Source organism: Neoarius graeffei, chromosome 8 (assembly GCF_027579695.1).
Source record: "Neoarius graeffei isolate fNeoGra1 chromosome 8, fNeoGra1.pri, whole genome shotgun sequence".
Taxonomy (NCBI): Eukaryota; Metazoa; Chordata; class Actinopteri; order Siluriformes; family Ariidae; genus Neoarius; species Neoarius graeffei.
Genome location: NC_083576.1, coordinates 11,215,244 through 11,239,649, shown reverse-complemented (window position 1 = coordinate 11,239,649; position 24,406 = coordinate 11,215,244). Strand labels below are relative to the sequence as shown.

General features: G+C 41.2%; 1 protein-coding gene across 1 annotated transcript; it reads left to right on the top strand.

Moving 5' to 3' along the window:
- The first annotated feature begins 14,937 nt into the window (after positions 1-14,937).
- Positions 14,938-20,509, top strand: LOC132890044 (uncharacterized). The gene is made up of 6 exons (XM_060926837.1): positions 14,938-14,995; positions 16,507-17,302; positions 17,482-17,694; positions 18,876-19,111; positions 19,659-19,723; positions 20,004-20,509. Exons 1-6 carry the CDS (start codon positions 14,951-14,953, stop codon positions 20,263-20,265), a joined length of 1,617 nt encoding a protein of 538 aa, XP_060782820.1. The 5' UTR covers positions 14,938-14,950; the 3' UTR covers positions 20,266-20,509.
- The last annotated feature ends 3,897 nt before the right edge of the window (positions 20,510-24,406 follow it).

Sequence of the window (24,406 nt, the reverse complement as noted above, 5' to 3'; positions counted from 1 at the left end):
CGTGCACGATCACCCGGGAGCGCGCATAATGGGCGAGACCCGAGGTACACAAAAACGGGAGTGGAACTCAGAACAATGCGGTGTGACGCGCTGAGCTCTGCCTCCATCCACCGAGCACTGCATGCAACTACAGTCCCAGCACAGGGTGATTCATCTATCCATCCATCCATCCATCCATCAGCTGGATCCTATCCCAGCTGAGGCACCCTGGACAAGTCGCCAGATCATCGCAGGGCTGAGACACGCAACCATTCACACTCACGGCCAATTTAGAGCCACCAATTAGCCTTCGGACTGTGGTGGAGCACCCGGAGGAGAACATGCAAACTCCACACAGAAAGGCCCTCATCAGCCGCTGGGCTCAAACCCAGGACCTTCTTGCTGTCAGGTGACAGCGCTAACCACTACACCACCGTACCGCCCCAGGGTGATTCAAGTCCTCACAAAAGATCTCTTCTTCTTCTTCTTCTTCTCATAGCCAACAAGTGCATCAATGATGACATCATAACAGCTCATCATTTGTGTGTCTAGGGCATTTAAACTTGGCGGAACCCATCCCTCTCCAAGCGTGATCAATGAGCAATTTAGATCATGTCTTTGAACTGTAGGGGTGCCCAGAGGAAACCCACTGCAACCAAACCAACATGCAAACTCCAGACAGAAAGGCCCTTCATCCACAGTAAGGTTTGAACCCACAACCTTCTTGCTTTAACCCTTTGATGCAAAACATGGGTCAAAAGTGACCCGGCTGAGTTTTTATCTTCTATATCTTTGCAATAAATTAATTCCATCATTCAGTATTCAAGGTATTCCTCAATTAACTTGTTTTTGATCATCATACATCCTTATTTTATTTTTTCCTTTCTTACTTTTTGAATAAAAACCCTTTTTGTATCACTACCCTTCTAATGCACAACATGGGTCAAAAACGACCTGCATTCATTTTCCAGGTTATTTCATGTATGGCTGAGTGTTTCTATGATATACTTTTGAAATAAATTCATTTTGTCATTTACTTTTCCAAATATCTTGTTTTTGTTTAGCACAAATCATCATTTTTATTTGTCCTTTCTTAAGTGATGAACAAGCACAGCTTTTGTAATTCTACATCAAGTTTACACACATGGGTCAGAACCGACCCGCATGCATTTACTCCAGCGTTTGGTGGGAACTGTGAATTGTGCTTGTGTCAGACATTTCACAGCTCAGCACAGCGCCCTTTGCCCATCTAATACATGGAAGGAATGTTTTTCAATTGTTCTAACATTACCTTAGAAAAAAATTGATTATGTTTAGGTTACCTTGAGAGTGAGTAGATTACTTGTCAGAAAGTTACAAGTAATTACTATTAGCTACCGAGCTGTTGACATATTCTACTTCAGTTAGCTAATTTTATTGTAGTTGGCTTAGCTAACTACATAGTTAATAAATAAATAAATAACTGGCCCCATTCACTGCTAAAGTAATTACTTGAAACAAATTATTATTATAGTATTAAGACATTTAATTTTAAATCACACTTGGATGACCCATGTGTAGTAATATAAAAAGTATTTTTGTTCATAAAGTAGGAAAGAAAAAATTAAATGAATGATTTGTGGGAATTAAAAACAAGATATTTAAAGAATACTTGGTATATTCAATCATAAAATAAATTGATTTCAAAAGATAGAGCAAAGAAAAACTCAGTCAGCATGAAATAACCTGGAAAATGAATGCGGGTCATTTTTGACCCATGTTGTGCATTAGAAGGGGCGTGTATATGTTTTGCATCAAAGGGTTAAGGCAACAGTAATAACCATTGCATCACCACTGCCCACAAAAGATCATCAGGTGGCTCTTTCTTCCAGCACTGTGTGCACACAACCACAGAGAGCCTTCTGGACCCACACTGAAACACACCTTTCAGATTTCAGAAGTAGTCCAGATTACCAGAGAGCTTCATATTCATAGAACGCCTGCCAAAGTATCCTGTATTTTCTTCTATACAGTACTGTGCAAAAGTCTTTGACACCCTATTGTTTTGTTTTGTTTAAATTTTTAGTACAAACTTTGTTATACGTTATTTTATTTGATGACTTCTACATTATCCAGTCGATCCAAAAACATTGTAGATTTCCAAACATGTCCAATTTTTTCCGGCACAAAATGAAACATCACAGGGCGGCACGGTGGTGTAGTGGTTAGCGCTGTCGCCTCACAGCAAGAAGGTCCTGGGTTCGAGCCCCGTGGCCGGCGAGGGCCTTTCTGTGCAGAGTTTGCATGTTCTCCCCGTGTCCGCGTGGGTTTCCTCCGGGTGCTCCGGTTTCCCCCACAGTCCAAAGACATGCAGGTTAGGTTAACTGGTGACTCTAAATTGACCGTAGGTGTGAATGTGAGTGTGAATGGTTGTCTGTGTCTATGTGTCAGCCCTGTGATGACCTGGCGACTTGTCCAGGGTGTACCCCGCCTTTCGCCTGTAGTCAGCTGGGATAGGCTCCAGCTTGCCTGCGACCCTGTAGAACAGGATAAAGCAGCTAGAGATAATGAGATGAGATGATATGATATGAAACATCACAGAAAAATGGTTGCATGTCAGGAACTAAAGCAGCATATTACACAAGCGAGCCAATCCCTCTCCAATCTTGATCGATGGACAATTTAGAGTAGCTAGTTAGCCTAACTGCATGTCTTTGGACTGTGGGGGAAACTGGAGCACCCGGAGGAAGCCCACACAGACATGGGAAGAACATGCAAACTCCACTTAAAAAGGCCCCTCATCTGCCATGAGATTTAAACCCAGAACCTTCTTGTTGTGACCACTGTACCGCCATGCCACCCCACTAGTAATATAGGTCAAAATAAAGTTAATTTCGCTGAGTAACATGTCTTCTTCTTCTTCTTCTTCTTCTTCTTCTTCTTCCTTGTCCAGCACTACTGCCAGGTCAGGGTCCATGTGGACCCGACTGGTCCAAATGTCAGTAATTAGAGCATAGTTTTTATGCCAGATGCCCTTCCTACTACAACCCTCCCATTTCTGGGCTTGGGAAACACACACACACACACACACACACACACACCTATGGCCACTGGGCTCAAACCCAAAACGGTAACATGTCCTTCCATCTATCAAAACTCTCATTGGTAAATTTGAGGCCACAGATGATGGGTATGAGAAATTTAGACATTTGACAACGTATTTGGACAGTCACAAACCAGTGCGGCCTGAAACAGGTAAATTTATAATGTACTTGGACAAATCAGGTGGGGTCATTTAAGGTCACTGTAACACCTGTACAGTTGATGCTAGTGGGGGAACCACAGCACGTTAGAGAGTCAAAAGGTGATTTGTGAAAGTTTTCCATATCAGTATGCGTCAATAAAAAGTAAATTTAGGCATGAATCTGCTTATTTTGACTTTTTCAGAAATTATTTTGAGGTCTAACATTTTGAGGTAATTTCTTGACGTGTCTTTTCCACTTTCAGTATCAGACGCTCGCTGGCCATGCTATGAAAATTGTGCATGCAGACGATCATCTAAGTTTCAAAATCTGTCATTGCTTCACTCTTGAATATTTTCTATCATGAATACTGTCATTAAAAAGCTTATAATTTCTGCTTTCCAAAGAAATTTATCTCATTAAGATCTGTTCAGTAGTTTGGGAGTAACAGCAGGTTGAAGTTGGGACAACAGCGTACACTCTCTGCTCGTGTGACGTTGAGAAACTGCTGGTGCTTTTTGAGTCACAGGAAAGCGCTCAGGTTGTCTCTCTCTTCTAATGGTTTTCTGACTGGATTACTCACCGATATTAATCAGATAACCCTTATAGCGATGTTCTCTCACTCTCATTGTTTCTGATGAAGTATTCAGCAAAATTTTTCGTCTGCTAGTTTTGACGTTACGATTCATGGGAGACTTTGAGGTGAGTTTTCATAGCTTTACCTACTTATTTTTTTTTTTCAAATAAACTGATTTATGTAGATAAATAACTTTTTTAGAATATAACTGTAGTTGTTTTGATTAAAAAATATTGAGATCTTAGTGGTCGGAATGATATTTAAAAAAAATCAGGAGTCAGAAACGCAAGTGTCAGTTTCAGTTCAATTAAATGGAATTGTTTATTGGATGTGGCTCACACAGTTTTTTCGAGGTTCGCCTTGAAAGCTATGAATATTAATTGAAATAAGAACCATTTATATTCTTTAATATAAACACTAGTAGGCCCTACTTCTGAGAAATACAAAGGCCTACAAAGCACAAAGAGGGTATTAGAAATAATCTTTTATTACTTTTTTATTGAGTCTACCAATTTAATGTTTTTTAAAACTTAATTAGCATAATTAATGCTAATTAAATACTACTTTGCATAATTGTTTTTTACTAATTTTTCAAATTTTGTATTCAGTATACAACCATCAATGTGCCTGGCAATTTCCATGTAAATATCTTGAAAAAAAAAAGTTATTAAGAAAAATAATTTGCTCTCATTTGTTAATGAGGCCCATTTAGGACCATGTGATCCTCATACAGAATATTACAGCAATTTTCTAAAAATTAAGCCGTTTCTTCAATCTTTGAATTTGTAATATTTCAAGAACGGATACACATATTTTAATTCTGTAAAAAGTATTTTGTTCATCATTCAATTCTGGATACAACGAGACCAGTTTCAGTCATTTTGGATTGAATTTAAATTTTCACCTAATATGCCTAGTTTCAGTTTCATAGACTTGAAAGCAAAAAAAACCAGACATGCAGTAATTTGTGAAAATTCTCACAATTATTTGTGTTTTCTGTCATTGGACAATGCATTTACAGCTTGCGGGATTCCAAATAACTAACTCCAAACTAACTTTACTGGTGCAGGTCAGTTAGCAAACTAGCTGCCCTATCCTGAGTAGGCTACGTTAGCTAGCTAATACCTTAGCTGAGTTAATTCCGACACATAATTATGCAAACAAGTAGTTTAAAACATCCATCCATCCATTATCTGTAGCCGCTTATCCTGTTCTACAGGGTCGCAGGCAAGCTGGAGCTTATCCCAGCTGACTACGGGCGAAAGGCGGGGTACACCCTGGACAAGTCGCCAGGTCATCACAGGGCTGACACATAGACACAGACAACCATTCACACTCACATTCACACCTACGCTCAATTTAGAGTCACCAGTTAACCTAACCTGCATGTCTTTGGACTGTGGGGGAAACCGGAGCACCCGGAGGAAACCCACGCGGACATGGGGAGAACATGCAAACTCCACACAGAAAGGCCCTCGCCGGCTGCTGGGCTCGAACCCGGACCTTCTTGCTGTGAGGCGACAGCGCTCACCACTACACCACCGTGCCGCTAAATTCAGTATAAATACATTAAAAATACATGGATGACACAAGAAAGTGAAAACACATTTCCATTGTGGTCCCTAAAATCAAGTGACAAAATGAAGGGAAAATATAGAATGTAAAATTAAAATAAAGCAAAATATGGTATATGTTAATAACAAATAACATGAGTAGTATAAATAAATATATATCCATAAATATGATAATAATATAAATATAAAAAGATTATACTGTACAAAAGTACTTCGTGCAAAATACGAGTAAACAAATACCTGTATCAAAATTAACAGGACAAAGACAATATAATAACATAAGACTAGTTAGATTATCTCATCTCATTATCTCTAGCCGCTTTATCCTGTTCTACAGGGTCGCAGGCAAGCTGGAGCCTATCCCAGCTGACTACGGGCGAAAGGCGGGGTACACCCTGGACAAGTCGCCAGGTCATCACAGGGCTGACACATAGACACAGACAACCATTCACACTCACATTCACACCTACGCTCAATTTAGAGTCACCAGTTAACCTAACCTGCATGTCTTTGGACTGTGGGGGAAACCGGAGCACCCGGAGGAAACCCACGCGGACATGGGGAGAACATGCAAACTCCACACAGAAAGGCCCTCGCCGGCTGCTGGGCTCGAACCCGGACCTTCTTGCTGTGAGGCGACAGCGCTCACCACTACACCACCGTGCCGCTAAATTCAGTATAAATACATTAAAAATACATGGATGACACAAGAAAGTGAAAACACATTTCCATTGTGGTCCCTAAAATCAAGTGACAAAATGAAGGGAAAATATAGAATGTAAAATTAAAATAAAGCAAAATATGGTATATGTTAATAACAAATAACATGAGTAGTATAAATAAATATATATCCATAAATATGATAATAATATAAATATAAAAAGATTATACTGTACAAAAGTACTTCGTGCAAAATACGAGTAAACAAATACCTGTATCAAAATTAACAGGACAAAGACAATATAATAACATAAGACTAGTTAGATTATCTCATCTCATTATCTCTAGCCGCTTTATCCTGTTCTACAGGGTCGCAGGCAAGCTGGAGCCTATCCCAGCTGACTACGGGCGAAAGGCGGGGTACACCCTGGACAAGTCGCCAGGTCATCACAGGGCTGACACATAGACACAGACAACCATTCACACTCACATTCACACCTACGGTCAATTTAGAGTCACCAGTTAACCTAACCTGCATGTCTTTGGACTGTGGGGGAAACCGGAGCACCCGGAGGAAACCCACGCGGACACGGGGAGAACATGCAAACTCCACACAGAAAGGCCCTCGCCGGCCACGGGGCTCGAACCCGGACCTTCTTGCTGTGAGGCGACAGCGCTAACCACTACACCACCGTGCCGCCCACTAGTTAGATTATAACATAACAAAAAGGTTGAGTTCTTCCTCTAAAAGCTGTTGATAGATAGATAGATAGATAGATAGATAGATAGATAGATAGATAGATAGATAGATAGATAGATAGATAGATAGATAGATAGATAAAACATGTTTTAAACTAGTGCGGTGGTGTAGTGGTTAGCGCTGTCGCTTCATAGCAAGAAGGTCCGGGTTCGAGCCCCAGGGCCGGCGAGGGCCTTTCGGTGTGGAGTTTGCATGTTCTCCCCGTGTCCGCGTGGGTTTCCTCCGGGTGCTCCGGTTTCCCCCACAGTCCAAAGACATGCAGGTTAGGTTAACTGGTGACTCTAAATTGAGCGTAGGTGTGAATGTGAGTGTGAATGGTTGTCTGTGTCTATGTGTCAGCCCTGTGATGACCTGGCGACTTGTCCAGGGTGTACCCCGCCTTTCGCCTGTAGTCAGCTGGGATAGGCTCCAGCTTGCCTGCGACCCTGTAGAACAGGATAAAGCGGCTACAGATAATGAGATGAGATATATATACAGAGTTCATTGGTGTGTGTCGTCAGTTCTGCAGTCTAAAAAACATAGCCATCCAAAACAACCTTTGACGACATATTTGATTCATTTCCTGCAGGTGAGTCGATTCAATACCCTTTATTACTCGTGAGACCACTTTACTCATGCTCCCAGGCCTGAGTGTGATTGCTGGGTTCAGTTTCAGGAGAACAACACACCTGCCTGCACACGACGGCTCCATTTACACGCACTCGCCCACATGAACTGAACTGCAAGTCAACTAAAATGAGAAAACGATTCAGTGACCTTTGAATCGACTCGCCTAGAAGAACTGATTCAGTCGTTGCCAACGCGACCTGACGCCCAGCGTTTATGACGTCACAGGTGTGTCGTCATAAGCGTTCGGGTTTAAAAATAACCAGTTCTCGTGAATAGAGAGAGCAAGCCACGTGAGGTAAGCGTCTAACTAATTAGCTAATTAAGCAGTCATGAATTAAATAGCATAATTGTTGTATTTTTGGTCTTGTTTTAGCAATGTGCTGAGCCATGGCACCAAGTCAAGTGGATTTGATCAGCAAATTGTTCTGATGTCAGCATGGCTGCCTTTTTGCTTGACTTTGGTTATATACTGTGTCATACATATGCACTGATTTTGTCCAGTTATATTTTGTATATACAGTGGTGCTTGAAAGTTTGTGAACCCTTTAGAATTGTCTATATTTCTGACCTAAAACATCATCAGATTTTCACACAAGTCCTAAAAGTAAAGAGAACCCAGTTAAACAAATGAAACAAAAATATTATACTTGGTCATTTATTTATTGAGGAAAATGATCCAATATTACGTATCTGTGAGTGGCAAGAGTATGTGAACCTCTAGGATTAACAGTTAATTTGAAGGTGAAATTAGAGTCAGGTGTTTTCAATCAATGGGATGACAATCAGGTGTGAGTGGGCACCCTGTTTTATTTAAAGAACAGGGATCTATCAAAGTCTGATCTTCACAGCACATGTTTGTGGAAGTGTATCATGGCACGAACAAAGGAGATTTCTGAGGACCTCAGAAAAAGCGTTGTTGATGCTCATCAGGCTGGAAAAGGTTACAAAACCATCTCTAAAGAGTTTGGACTCCACCAATCCACAGTCAGACAGATTGTGTACAAATGGAGGAAATTCAAGACCAGTGTTACCCTCCCCAGGAGTGGCCGACCAACAAAGATCACTCCAAGAGTAAGGCATGTAATAGTCGGCGAGGTCACAAAGGACCCCAGGGTAACTTCTAACTAATTGAAGGCCTCTCTCACATTGGCTAATGTTAATGTTCATGAGTCCACCATCAGGAGAACACTGAACAACAATGGTGTGCATGGCAGGGTTGCAAGGAGAAAGCCACTGCTCTCCAAAAAGAACATTGCTGCTCGTCTGCAGTTTGCTAAAGATCACGTGGACAAGCCAGAAGGCTATTGGAAAAATGTTTTGTGGACGGATGAGACCAAAATAGAACTTTTTGGTTTAAATGAGAAGCGTTATATTTGGAGAAAAGAAAACACTGCATTCCAGCATAAGAACCTTATCCCATCTGTGAAACATGGTGGTGGTAGTATCATGGTTTGGGCCTGTTTTGCTGCATCTGGGCCAGGACGGCTTGCCATCATTGATGGAACAATGAATTCTGGATTATACCAGCGAATTCTAAAGGAAAATGTCAGGACATCTGTCCATGAGCTGAATCTCAAGAGAAGGTGGGTCATGCAGCAAGACAACGACCCTAAGCACACAAGTCGTTCTACCAAAGAATGGTTAAAGAAGAATAAAGTTAATGTTTTGGAATGGCCAAGTCAAAGTCCTGACCTTAATCCAATGGAAATGTTGTGGAAGGACCTGAAGCGAGCAGTTCATGTGAGGAAACCCACCAACATCCCAGAGTTGAAGCTGTTCTGTATGGAGGAATGGGCTAAAATTCCTCCAAGCCGGTGTGCAGGACTGATCAACAGTTAGCGGAAACGTTTAGTTGCAGTTATTGCTGCACAAGGGGGTCACACCAGATACTGAAAGCAAAGGTTCACATACTTTTGCCACTCACAGACGTAATATTGGATCATTTTCCTCAATAAATAAATGACCAAGTATAATATTTGTGTCTCATTTGTTTAACTGGGTTCGCTTTATCTACTTTTAGGACTTGTGTGAAAATCTGATGATGTTTTAGGTCATATTTTTGCAGAAATATAGAAAATTCTAAAGGGTTCACAAACTTTCAAGCACAATGATAGTTACGTCTGGTAATTTTGTTGAAGGAGGGTATGTTTTGTTTGTTTGTCTGTTCCCAACATAAGTCAAAAACTAGTGAACGGATTGCGATGAAATTTGGTGTACAGCCTTAGTATTATTGTAAGTTCAAGTGATTTGATTGTGATGTTGATAATAAGTGGCTTGGCAGAGGTACGCACTCTACCGAGTGCCTGCCTAGTTATCTTTGCTGTATGAATGTAACATGAAGGCGTAAACACCTTATGGCTCCAGAGTATTTAGTTGTAAATTGGGGTGGCGCAGTGGTCAGTACAGTCGCCTCACAGCAAGAAGGTTCTGGGTTCAAGCCCAATGGCTGATGGGGGCCTTTGTGCATGGAGTATGCACGTTCATCCCATGTCTGTGTGTGTTTCCCGTACATTTCAAAGTGCAAGCCTGTGCATACTTAGTCCCAGTCCCAAGTCTGGATAGATTAGGGAGGGTTGCATCAGGAAGGGCATCAAATACAGGAAGAATCTGTTAGGCTAAGATTTTCTATTTAGACCCCCCCTTTTACATAAGAACCTGTCTTCGGCTAAAATTTTAAAGCAGGTTCTTATTTTCGAATAGAGCCAAACCTAAAAAAACAAACAAACCAAGCTCTACAGAGTGATGAAAATGAGCTAGAACCCTGGCAATGTCATTCATATGTACTGTATACACAACATAGGCTACAGGGTGTTTCAAAAATTTGATATTATTTGAGATGTAAATATCTCAGAAACGACATAGTCTAGGCAAATGAAACTCATCTCATCTCATTATCTCTAGCCGCTTTATCCTGTTCTACAGGGTCGCAGGCAAGCTGGAGCCTATCCCAGCTGACTACGGGCGAAAGGCGGGGTACACCCTGGACAAGTCGCCAGGTCATCACAGGGCTGACACATAGACACAGACAACCATTCACACTCACATTCACACCTACGCTCAATTTAGAGTCACCAGTTAACCTAACCTGCATGTCTTTGGACTGTGGGGGAAACCGGAGCACCCGGAGGAAACCCATGCGGACACGGGGAGAACATGCAAACTCCGCACAGAAAGGCCCTCGCCGGCCACGGGGCTCGAGCCCGGACCTTCTTGCTGTGAGGCGACAGCGCTAACCACTACACCACCGTGCCGCCTGGCAAATGAAACTGAACAAGCATAATCTTGAGCAATATAAGATTTATTCCTCAAAATCTGAATGAGAAATTCAAAGATACGTGGATTCCAAGAACGATTTCACAAATTTTCAAAATGCGTATCGCCTGAGACACGGCACACGTCAAGTCGGTAGTCCAGCTCCTGCCAAACACGCTGCAAAACAAAAAACATTAAACATAAAATTTTGACCTGTTTCCACACATGCTGTTAAAATTTGAGGTCAATTGAATGAGAATTGGCAAAATTATTAAATTGTGAAATTATATAAAACATTTTTTAAACACCCTGTATATTCATGTAGAGCAGGACAACATATACAGTAGCTGTGCTTGGTAAAAATACCAGATCATTGACAATCATAAAGTTTTGCACAACCATGCACATGGATTGTTTTTACGGTTTGGCTTTCACTGTACGACGTTCCATTATAGCATACAATACTCGAATGAACTCTTTTTAGACTTCTGCGTTTAAGAAATAAACCCAAAGGCATTGTTTGCATGTTTTTATGACCTTTTACAAACAAGTTTACTACCATACCATACAACTGAAGAGTCTGAAAAGGGAACTTGGCTATACATTCTACAGTTGTATATGTTGTTGTGCTAACTTGAGTTTATATACAGTATGTGCTTATCTGTATTATTATCCCGGGTGGGGGATATAGATATTATTATCTATATTATTATTGTAATATATTATTATATAGGTATTATTATCCCGGGTGGGGGATATATCTTCATGTTAAAACTGTTAATGTTATAGTCATGCTGTGTGTTGTTGCCCAAATGAGGATGGGTTCCCTTTTGAGTCTGGTTCCTCTCGAGGTTTCTTCCTCATGTCGTCTGAGGGAGTTTTTCCGTGCCACCGTCGCCACAGGCTTGCTCATTGGGGATAGATTAGGGACAAAATTAGCTCATGTTTTAAGTCGTTCAAATTCTGTAAAGCTGCTTTGCGACAATGTTTATTGTTAAAAGCGCTATACAAATAAACTTGACTTGACTTGACTATAGAAATGGGTTCCGTCCGTCTGGTCACGTTTTCGTTTCCAGGCCATATCTTTAAAACTACTGAAGATATCTTCATGAAACTTTGTATACATATCAAGCAACATGTGGACTGGTGCCTTTTGCTATTTTGGATTTTTTTTTTTTTATTAAAAAGTATTTTTCAAATTTTTACATAAAAAATAGATTTTGACTTAGTTTCTAAGAGCACTGTTTGTTTCCGGAGCATATATCCAAAACTATTCATGATACGGATTTGAAACTTGGTATACATGTTAACAAAGTGATGCAGATATGCCTTTTCATACTAAGAAATTTGAGAAAATTAAATTTTTCATGTTTCCATGGAAACAATTTCAGACTTAGTCTCTCAGGGCTAGGTTTTGTTTCCGGAGCAGAACTTGAAAACTACTGTATGAGTGGTATGGTCTTGAAAGTTGGTGTTGATTAAGTAATGTATATGTGCCTTTTGATACTAAGAAATGTGATAAATTTTAATTTTTAGCTCAGCTGGACCAAAGGTCCGGTGGGTTTACGCCATGGGCTGCTGGGGTCAGTGTAAAGAGGTAGGGTTGGTTTCCTGCAGCAGAACTTGAAAAGTGTGACAAATAATATCTTGAAACTTGGTATATAGTGGTATATAGGGTGGGGGATATAGATGACTCTGTCTTCTTGCTTTATTTGTATTTGCATAGATTGCAGTCATTTGGAGAAAATGTATGCATGATTTACATAAACGATAGACCACACCTAAGAGCAATGAGAAGCTCTTTTCTTAAGAAAATAAGAACCCATTTAAGAACCTAAATAGCCAAATTTCAAAGTAAATACCATTTATATAAGAAGCTGTTTAGGCTAACTTGGAAAAATTCAGGTTCTTATATGCAGGTTTTTACTGTATGCCAAATCGACATTCACTGTGGCGACCCCTAATGGGAGCAGCCAGAAGAAGAGACACAAAGTTAGTGTGATCAAGCCAAACCTGTAAAGATATTTGTGGCAAAAAAACAACATTACATTGAAACTATTTGGTTGATTCGCCGTCCTTCTCCTGGGGCCATCCTTCCCTGCTCTACCTACATCACTGAACTCATCAGGGGCACTTTTGATTACTTGAACACACCGAATTTAACCAAGAATATACACTTAGGTCCATATATATTTGGACACTGACGCAAATTTAGATTTTTTTACCTGTTTACTGAAACATATTCAAGTTATAGTTATATAATGGACATGGACATAAAGTCCAGACTTTCAGCTTTCATTTGAGGGTATCCACATTAAAATTGGATGAAGGGTTTAGGAGTTTCAGCTCCTTAACATGTGCAACCCTGTTTTTAAAGGGACCAAAAGTAATTGGACAATTGACTCAAAGGCTATTTCATGGGCAGGTGTGGGCAATTCCTTCGTTATGTCATTCTCAATTAAGCAGATAAAAGGCCTGGAGTTGATTTGAGGTGTGGTGCTTATATTTGGAAGATTTTGCTGTGAAGAAAACATGCGGTCAAAGGAGCTCTCCATGCAGGTGAAACAAGCCATCCTTAAGCTGCGAAAACAGAAAAAAACCCATCCGAGAAATTGCTACAATATTAGGAATGGCAAAATCTACAGTTTGGTACATCCTGAGAAAGAAAGAAAGCACTGGTGAGCTCATCAATGCAAAAAGACCTGGACGCCCACAGAAGACAACAGTGGTGGATGATCGCAGAATAATTTCCATGGTGAAGAGAAACCCCTTCACAACAGCCAACCAAGTGAACAACACTCTCCAGGAGGTAGGCGTACCAATATCCAAATCTACCATAAAGAGAAGACTGCATGAAAGTAAATACAGAGGGTTCACTGCACAGTGCGAGCCACTCATAAGCCTCAAGAATAAAAAGGCTAGATTGGACTTTGCTAAAAAAACATCTAAAAAAGCCAGCACAGTTCTGGAAGAACATTCTTTGGACAGATGAAACCAAGATCATCCTCTACCAGAATGATGGAAAGAAAAAAGTATGGCGAAGGCGTGGTACAGCTCATGATCCAAAGCATACCACATCATCTGTAAAACACGGCGGAGGCAGTGTGATGGCTTGGGTATGCATGGCTGCCAGTGGCACTGGGCCACTAGTGTTTATTGATGATGTGACACAGGACAGAAGCAGCCGGATGAATTCTGAGGTATTCAGAGACATACTGTGTGCTCAAATCCAGCCAAATGCAGCCAAACTGATTGGTCGGCGTTTCATAATACAGATGGACAATGACCCAAAACATAAAGCCAAAGCAACCCAGGAGTTTATTAAAGCAAAGAAGTGGAATATTCTTGAATGGCCAAGTCAGTCACCTGATCTCAACCCAATTGAGCATGCATTTCACTTGTTAAAGACTAAACTTCAGACAGAAAGGCCCACAAACAAACAGCAACTGAAAACCGCTGCAGTAAAGGCCTGGCAGAGCATTAAAAAGGAGGAAACACAGCGTCTGGTGATGTCCATGAGTTCAAGACTTCAGGCAGTCATTGCCAACAAAGGGTTTTCAACCAAGTATTAGAAATGAACATTTTATTTACAATTATTTAATTTGTCCAATTACTTTTGAGCCCCTGAAATGAAGGGATTGTGTTTAAAAAATGCTTTAGTTCCTCACATTTTTATGCAGTCATTTTGCTCAACCCACCGAATTAAAGCTGAAAGTCTGAACTTCAACTGCATCTGAATTGTTTTGTTCAAAATTCATTGTGGTAATGTACAGAACCAAAATTAGAAAAATGTTGTCTCTGTCCAAATATTTATGGACCTAACTGTATCTGTTATTCATACTAGTTTCAATCCGGATATGTTTGAAACAAGGATCAATAGAAGATATGCAGGACAGGTGTAGGATTGAGAAACACTGGTTTTAGTAACGATGGGGAAGCCATCTCTTCTCTAAAGGTTAGAGAAGCAGCTTTGGGACCAAAAGGTCGCTGGTTTGATTTCCTGAACAAGCAGGAATGCTTGAAGTGCCCTTGAGCAAGGCACCTAACCTCCAACTGCTCCCTGGACTGCCCACTGCTGTGGGTTTGTCAGGGTCCTGTTGTACGTCGCTCTGGATAAGAACGTCCATTAAGTGCCTATAATGTAAAGTAATGATGCTCGTATATACTCATATCATTAACTGAAACGCAAACAAAAGTCTTACGTCTATAAAATGCCAATGAAACCGCAAAACAATCGCCTTCTTTTTTGGTTTTACGTTGATGTGGTGTTCTTCTTTTCACAGATTTTTCTCTCTACCCAAAGGAACGATTGGTAAACATGAAGAGAAACAGCATTAACAGAGTGAATCCCCTGTATCCATTTGTAAGGAAACTTCTTTTTTACACTCTCCGTACACTTTTAGCATTTGAAATGCATGACTGTGTCATAATCAGTGTTAAAATTTCTTTCTTTCTTTTTTTTAATCTTTTTTTATCATGTATCACATAGAAGTAGATTAGGTAATAGTTTTATATGTTTTGTGTCAGACCATGTTGGATGAAGTAAAGTGAGACAGGATGTGATTTGACAGAAACATAACAACCATTAACTAGAAGAGCACTCGGTAGAGTGTATACAGTGTCTTGCAAAAGTATTCATCCCCCTTTGTGTTTGTTCTGTTTTGTCGCATTACAAGCTGGAATTGAAATGGATTTTGGGGGGGTTAGCACCATTTGATTTACACAACATGCCGACCACTTTAAAGGTACAAATTGTTTTTTTATTGTGACACAAACGATAATTAGGATGGAAGATCCATCCGTCCATTATCCGCAGCCACTTATCCTGTTCTACAGGGTCACAGGCAAACTGGAGCCTATCCCAGCTGACTATGGGCGAGGGGCGGGGTACACCCTGGACAAGTCGCCAGGTCATCACACAGAGACACACAACCATTCACATTCACACCTACGGTCAATTTAGAGTCACCAGTTAACCTAACCTGCATGCCTTTGAACTGTGGGGGAAACCGGAGCACCCGGAGGAAACCCACGCAGACACGGGGAGAACATGCAAACTCCTGTCGGCTGCTGGGCTCGAACCCAGGACCTTCTTACTGTGAGGCGACAGTGCTAACCACTACACCACCATGCCGCCCCTCCTTGAAAACAAACCTTGAAAAGAAACAGAAATAGCTAAAAGAATTTAGTGCCCCCTCCAATATCTCCTGTTCCACACTCCAGCCCAGTTGGTGGCGGTAATGCACCTTTAAGTTGGTTTGCCAACTGCCAAAAAAACCCGAAAGAAGACGACACCCCCCCCCAAAATACAAAAAAAGCAACAAAATATGGAATAAACATATTTGATGGTAAGACCGTACCTTTTTTTATTTTTCAAGAATTATAATTATTATTACTATAGCATTTTTCACAAATTGCTCCTGTCATTTCGCCGGTTTGTTTACATTCTAAGCGGAAATTATTTTGTCGGACGTTTTCGATAAAGTTTTTATTTATTGAATTTGCAAAAAATAAAAATGCTCTATTTCTCAAAATCCAGTGAATGTGGAAAGAATAAAACAGTTATTCCACTCATTATTGTCATACATGGCTTATAGCCAACTCGGTGCTACGCGCCTCGTCGGCAATCAGCTCATGTACGACTCGATTTCTTGGAATAACTGTTAAGGATTTGTCAGTATTTAGACATCAGACCTACCTACAGCCTTATGCTTTTTTTCTTTCCAGGAGAGAGCATCAAAGTAACAAAAACACTGGAGTTATTTTATGAATTCTACAAAACATAATCGATTTGTATATTCTCTACTGGCTGAGGTTTTGTGAGTTATTCTAATTATCCTAATATATTTCTTTGCTTTGTGATTTTGGATAAAGCTGCCTGAAAAGTACGAGTTTCAAAAGCCGGCCCCTAAGGATCTGAACCTGATGAAGAAGAAGAGGTTTGATCAGGACGTGAGCTATTCACCAAACCATAAGGTTGATAAATCTGCAACAAAGAAGGCCTTGGATCAACATGTGAGAAATGTAGAAGTACAGGACTGTGAGGCAGAACCTCAACTCAGCAGCATGTCTGAGGATATGTTCAGAGCCTACATTACCAATACTATCCTGAAATACTTAACTTCTGAATCGTTCTGGAGGAAGTTGGAATGGCGCACAATGAGGGAGATCAATGCTATAATCACAAAAGTCTTATGCCAGGCTCAAGCGCAACAATATGCAGTGGGTAAGTTACAGGACATGTCCCAGGATCTACAGTCGAGCGACAAGTCTGGTTCTGAGTCGAGAGTTGACACTCCAGCAAGAAGCTCCCAGAAAGAATATCCCAGCAAGCTTGGATTTAATTCCTGTTTAGCGTTTCTGATTAACATTGCGCTGATGGAATCTAGAGACAGTATGAAAGAAATATTGAGAAACATGTCCCCCATATTTCGAAGAGTACGCAACAGTGTCACAGAAATAATGGACAGTGTCCTTGAAGGCATCACTGATTTGATAAACAATGAAGCAACTAAAAGTGGTCATGACCTCAGTGAAGCGAGTGAACATAAGCTTTACAGAAGTGATTCAGATGACAGCCAGGGTCTGTTCCATGATCCAATGCTGTTCACACTCGCGGATGAATCAGATGAACATTTCCCTTTACCACCACCCTCTACTCAGAAGCCAGGTAAGAGGATTTTCTTACGTTACGTACGTTTTTACAATTTTTACCTTTTAAAGGAACCTTTTAAAGATATAACTTTGCATCAGTTACTTTTATATTAAACCTATTCTGAAGTACAAACTAAATCTTAGCAAAGTATGAGCCGTCCATTAACAATCACACTGTTCTTTCTTTTCTTCAAGGTACAGGCTACCAAAGAGTATCTATCAGGAGAAGAACATATCCTATCAAAAGGTCCAGCTTTTTATCAAACATATGCTTTCCCAAAAGAGATATCATCTGTGTCCAACACAAACCGGACTGGGATGATTCTCCGATTGGTAGGGAACAGTGTATGACAAGAACCAAACTTAAATTGCGATTGATGAAACCATTACCACAAGGTTATTGTGCAGGTTAGTCTGTCTGTCTGTCTGTCTGTCTGTCTGTCAAATGAAAATATTTACCCAACTATCTATACTCTGTGGAAAAAACTTTCCTTGTTGGTTCTTTGGAGAGTTCCGGGGTCAGAGTTAACTTCCTAATGAGGCTCTGCTTGAAATCGCTCTGTTGTAGGGTTCTCTTTAGAACCTTTTAGGGTTCCCCTAGAGTAACAGACGAAATAAACTTTTAGGTTTGGAGCAGTAGTTTTTCTATCTGCCTCCCTCAGGCTTTAGATGTTCTATGTAGATGTTTTTGAGTTTTGTCTGTCTGTCCCTCTGTCTGTCCGATCGTCTGTCTGCCCATCCGTCCATCTGTCTGTCCGTCCGTCCATCTGTCTGTCTCTCTGTCTGCCTGTGCATTCCTCTGTCTGTCCCTCTGTCTGTGTGTCCATCCCTCTGTCTGTCTGTCCGTCTCTCTTTCTATCTGTCCATCCCTCTGGTCTGTCCGTCCATCTGTCTGTCTCTCTGTCTGCCTGTCCATCCCTCTGTCTATCCCTTTGTCTGTCTGTCTGTCCCTCTGTCTGTCCGTCCATCTGTCTGTCTCTCTGTCTGCCTGTCCATCCCTCTGTCTATCCCTCTGTCTGTCTGTCTCTCTTTCTATCTGTCCATCCCTCTGTCTGTCCCTCTGTCTCTATGTCCCTCCGTCTGACTGTCTACCTGGTACGCCCGTCTGTCTGTCTGTCTGTCTGTCTGTCTGTCTGTCCCTCCGGTCTCTCCATCTGTCTGTCCATCCATCTGTCTGTCTGTCCATCCCTCTGTCTATCCCTCTGTCTGTCTGTCTCTCTGTCTGTCTGTCCATCTGTCTGTCTGTAATAAGCCATTAAATTGTGAGTATTAGTATATTTATCTATCACCTTCGAATCAAAATCTTTAAAGGTTCCTTATGTCAATGTTTTTTCTCTTAAAAGAGGTTTAATTATTGCCTCTTAACAACCAACATGTGATATTAGTAGTAGTACTCATCTGTGCTAACGTCTCATCTCTAGTACTTTCATGTTGCTGGAAAAATGCAGGGAAATGCAACATAGTAAGAATAAACTCATCAGTTGATCGTGTGCAATCCATGATCCATCAAACTCTGAACACATAAATAACTTTCATTAGTCCTCTGTATACAGCTTTGGAAGTTCCATCTTTCTTCTGCTGCTCTGTAGGATCTGATGCCGATGAGAAATACAAGCTGCAAATCAAACCGTGTGATCTCCCCCAAAAGACCGTCACCAGGGCCTTGCCTCGGAAGGCCCCAGGGGAATTAGATTACCTCTTCCGGCCTGCCCCAGGTGCACCGCCATTGCTGCCCAGGGACTGCGATGTTGGAGGAGTGGGTTGGAGAAATGAGCATGGCTTCAGACTCAATGAACCAGATTTAATCAGCAACCATCAGATTAAGGTTAGTCATTTGTGAAATATGTAAGGAATAAAATTTACTGACTGTTACAAAGTCAGTAAATTATGTAATATTACAATAAGCTAAGTATTGTTGATTTCTCAAAACAGCTGATATTGTAGGCGGCACGGTGGTGTAGTGGTTAGCGCTGTCGCCTCACGACAAGAAGGTCCGGGTTCGAGCCCCGTGGCCGGCGAGGGCCTTTCTGTGTGGAGTTTGCATGTTCTCCGCGTGGGTTTCCTCCGGGTGCTCCGGTTTCCCCCACAGTCCAAAGACATGCAGGTTAGGTTAACTGGTGACTCTAAATTGACCGTAGGTGTGAATGTGAGTGTGAATGGTTGTCTATGTGTCAGCCCTGTGATGACCTGGCGACTTGTCCAGGGTGTACCCCGCCTTTCGCCCGTAGTCAGCTGGGATAGGCTCCAGCTTGCCTGCGACCCTGTAGAACAAGATAAAGTGGCTAGAGATAATGAGATGAGATGAGCTGATATTGTTCGAAATCCTATCAGTCTTTTAATTTGTCTATCCATCTTTTGTTTTTCCATATCAGCGTTCTGAGGTACGCATGGACTTGGAGAGAAAAAGCTTTCACTCTCAGCTATATCAAAGCCCATGGTAAGCCTCAGACACACAGACCTCCCAGAGAGCTTGGAAGTAGATTAACAGGACTCAAACACAGACAGAATCCCAGAACATTAGTGCTAATGTATGATGTCCTGTCCATACTGATATGTGTAATATCCTGACTGATCCAGAAACAGCTCCATTTTTCTCCTACAAGCTTCACAGTTTGGATCTTCTCATAGATAGCATTAGATATATATATTTTTTCTGACTGTTGATGATGTCCATTTTCTTCTCTGCATTAATAATTAACTCTCACATGTCCATACAGGCAAATGCCACCAAGCTCTTTGGACAGGAAGAAGCCGAGCACCCAAAGGCACCAGAGTGATGATAAGAATCACAGCCAGGACAATGACAAGAAGAAAAAAGTTCAGTTCGACATAAAGGCTACCAAAGAGTATCAGCCAGGAGAAGGACACATCCTACCACAAACACCAGCTGTTAGTCAAATATATTTTTTGACAAAGAAGATGGCATCTGTGGCCCCCAGGCCTGGGACTGTTTCCTTTTTCGGACAGGAAAGACCTTGAAGATATCCAAACTTAAAATGCCAGCAGTGAAAGTATCACCAGAAGACACCCCCCCCCATATCCTTGAAAAATGGAACATGCTCATTGGGCAGCCAGGAGCTGAGCACCTACGGTAAAGGGACCAGCGTGCCAATGAGAACCACAGCCAGGACAGCAACAAGAAGATCCTACGGAAGAAAGTCAGATATTTAACAAAGAGAAAAACACTTTCTTCATATAGACTGGAAACTTGAATAGTAAGTCTATGTACAGTGGTGCTTGAAAGTTTGTGAACCATTTAGAATTTTCTATAGTTCTGCATAAATATGACCAAAAACATTAACAGATTTTCACACAAGTCCTAAAAGTAGATAAAGAGAACCCAGTTAAACAAATGAGACAAATATATTATACTTGGTCATTTATTTATTGAGGAAAATGATCCAATATTACATATCTGTGAGTGGCAAAAGTATGTGAACCTTTGCTTTCAGTATCTGGTGTGACCCCCTTGTGCAGCAATAACTGCAACTAAACGTTTGCGGTAACTGTTGATCAGTCCTGCACACCGGCTTGGAGGAATTTTAGCCCGTTCCTCCGTACAGAACGGCTTCAACTCTGGGATGTTGGTGGGTTTCCTCACATGAACTGCTCACTTCAGGTCCTTCCACAACATTTCGATTGGATTAAGGTCAGGACTTTGACTTGGCCATTCCAAAACATTAACTTTATTCTTCTTTAACCATTCTTTGGTAGAACGACTTGTGTGCTTAGGGTCGTTGTCTTGCTGCATGACCCACCTTCTCTTGAGATTCAGCTCATGGACAGATGTCCTGACATTTTCCTTTAGAATTCGCTGGTATAATTCAGAATTCATTGTTCCATCAATGATGGCAAGCCGTCCTGGCCCAGATGCAGCAAAACAGGCCCAAACCATGACACTACCGCCACCATGTTTCACAGATGGGATAAGGTTCTTTTGCTGGAATGCAGTGTTTTCCTTTCTCCCAACATAATGCTTCTCATTTAAACCAAAAAGTTCTATTTTGGTCTCATCCGTCCACAAAACATTTTTCCAATAGCCTTCTGGCTTGTCTACGTGATCTTTAGCAAACTGCAGATGAGCAGCAATGTTCTTTTTGGAGAGCAGTGGCTTTCTCCTTGCAACCCTGCCATGCACACCATTGTTGTTCAGTGTTCTCCTGATGGTGGACTCATGAACATTAACATTAGCCAATGTGAGAGAGGCCTTCAGTTGCTTAGAAGTTACCCTGGGGTCCTTTGTGACCTCGCCGACTATTACACGCCTTGCTCTTGGAGTGATCTTTGTTGGTCGACCACTCCTGGGGAGGGTAACAATGGTCTTGAATTTCCTCCATTTGTACACAATCTATCTGACTGTGGATTGGTGGAGTCCAAACTCTTTAGAGATGGTTTTGTAACCTTTTCCAGCCTGATGCGCATCAACAACACTTTTTCTGAGGTCCTCAGAAATCTCCTTTGTTCGTGCCATGATACACTTCCACAAACGTGTTGTGAAGATCAGACTTTGATAGATCCCTGTTCTTTAAATAAAACAGGGTGCCCACTCACACCTGATTGTCATCCCATTGATTGAAAACAGGGCGGCACGGTGGTGTAGTGGTTAGCGCTATCGCCTCACAGCAAGAAGGTCCTGGGTTCGAGCCCCAGGGCCGGCGAGGGCCTTTCTGTGTGGAGTTTGCATGTTCTCCCCGTGTCCGCGTGGGTTTCCTCCGGGTGCTCCGGTTTCCCCCACAGTCCAAAGACATGCAGGTTAGGTTAACTGGTGACTCTAAATTGACCGTAGGTGTGAATGTGAGTGTGAATGGTTGTCTGTGTCTTTCGCCCGTAGTCAGCTGGGATAGGCTCCAGCTTGCCTGCGACCCTGTAGAAGGATAAAGCGGCTAGAGATAATGAGATGAGATGAGATGATTGAAAACACCTGACCCTAATTTCACCTTCAAATTAACTGCTAATCCTAGAGGTTCACATATTTTTGCCACTCACAGATATGTAATATTGGATCATTTTCCTCAATAAATAAATGACCAAGTATAATATTTTTGTCTTATTTGTTTAACTGGGTTCTCTTTACTTTTAGGACTTGTGTGAAAATATGATGATGTTTTAGGTCATATGCAGAAATACAGAAAGTTCTAAAGGGTTCACAAACTTTCAAGCACCACTGTATATAATATCTCAGCTCATTATCTCTAGCCACTTTATCCTGTTCTACAGGGTCGCAGGCAAGCTGGAGCCTATCCCAGCTGACTACGGGCGAAAGGCGGGGTACACCCTGGACAAGTCACCAGGTTGTATATAATATCCTTAATAAAATTATAGACAGTACTATAGATGAAGAGATCCAAGACTCTGAGACAAAGTTAAACTGTTCCCTTATCCTCGTTTCTTTGTAGTTTCCTCTGAAATCCTATTTTAGTTGTTCCTAAGTAAGTCCTACAATCTTAAAGTGATTAAATTAATCAACACCTTTTGACCAATCAAAAGAATTGAGAATTCAATAGCTCTGTGGTATAAATATTTTAAATATTTGACTATCAGTTTAGATAGACAACACTGGCTGTATGGTGTTTACTCTTCATGGTAGAGACGCTCAACTTGGAGGAAAACAGCAGACACACCAGACTGACTTCACTTTGCTAGCCATAGCAGGAGGCAACACTTAATAAAATATCCATAATGATGTGCATTTAATATCTGGAGTGCTTTAATGCACACTGTGCTTGTTTCATTATGCTCAACGATCTTGTATGATGTGGAAAATAAAGTAAAAATAAAATAGTCAAGTGTACTGACAGCTCGTTACTTTAGCTTAAAGACCTGCAGCTTTCTGATTCCATATCCAACATGATCTCATGTTTGGAATTTTGTAACAGATTGCACAATTCAATTTGTATGGAATGATACCGAAGTTAAGATTATATACGCAAGGAATAAAACACTTGAGGATTTTTATATCTTGGAGAGGACCAAATATTCCTACTAAGAAAATGATTGGAAATGATCTAAAAATTTTGACTTTGTGAGGACATCTGGCTTGTCCCCATGAGAAAAACATTTGTTTAAAAAACTGAAAGAGCCAAAAGATTTCTTGTTTCGTTACTGATGTTAAGGTTAGCTTTACAGTAAGTGTACCAGCTTAACTAATGAACTAATTTAAAAGTAGAGAAAGGCCACTTTATACTGGTTATACAGTGTGCGGCCATGTTGATTTGACGTCACTGTGTAAACGGGGAAGGAACTGGTTGTTAAGAAGACTACCCCAAGTTGACGAGTTGAAATTTCAAGTTGAGGGGTTGTTTTTAGCGGTTTTTGACAGTTAGGCAGGGCATTACAAATTACCACTTCACCTCAAATGCAGCTTCAGTTCTCTGTGGGTTCACTTTGGGTTCTCCGGTTTCCTTCCACCTTCCAAAAACATACTGGTCGATGAATTTGGAATTTGCTGTGCTAACTTGCCCCAAGGTGTAAATGATACCCCTTTTCAACCAATAGGGAATAGGTTGATTGACCTTTTCCCTATATTGATTTGACGTCACTGTGTAAACAGGGAAGGAACTGGTTGTTAAGAAGACTACCCCAAGTTGACGAGTTGAAATTTCAAGTTGAGGGTTTGTTTTTAGTAGTTTTTGACAGTTGTAGGCAGGGCGTTACAAGTTACAACGTCACCTCAAATGCAGCATCAGTTCTCTGTGGGTTCACTTTGGGTTCTCCGGTTTCCTTCCACCTTCCAAAAACATGCTGGTCGATGAATTTGGAATTTGCTGTGGCTAACTTGCCCCAAGGTGTAAATGATACCCCTTTTCAACCAATAGGGAATAGGTTGATTGACCTTTTCCCTATATTGATTTGACGTCACTGTGTAAACAGGGAAGGAACTGGTTGTTAAGAAGACTACCCCAAGTTGACGAGTTGAAATTTCAAGTTGAGGGGTTGTTTTTAGTGGTTTTTGACAGTTGTAGGCAGGGCGTTACAAGTTACAACGTCACCTCAAATGCAGCATCAGTTCTCTGTGGGTTCACTTTGGGTTCTCCGGTTTCCTTCCACCTTCCAAAAACATGCTGGTCGATGAATTTGGAATTTGCTTTGCTAACTTGCCCCAAGGTGTACATGATACCCC

What these genes read in the sequence shown, in the direction of transcription:
- LOC132890044 (XM_060926837.1), top strand. Translation starts at nt 14,951, where the DNA reads ATGAAGAGAAACAGCATTAACAGAGTGAATCCCCTGTATCCATTT. An exon ending in ACCCTCTACTCAGAAGCCAG is followed by an intron (nt 17,303 to 17,481) that starts GTAAGAGGATTT and finishes CTTTTCTTCAAG; the next exon opens with GTACAGGCTACCAAAGAGTA. An exon ending in CAGCTATATCAAAGCCCATG is followed by an intron (nt 19,724 to 20,003) that starts GTAAGCCTCAGA and finishes ATGTCCATACAG; the next exon opens with GCAAATGCCACCAAGCTCTT.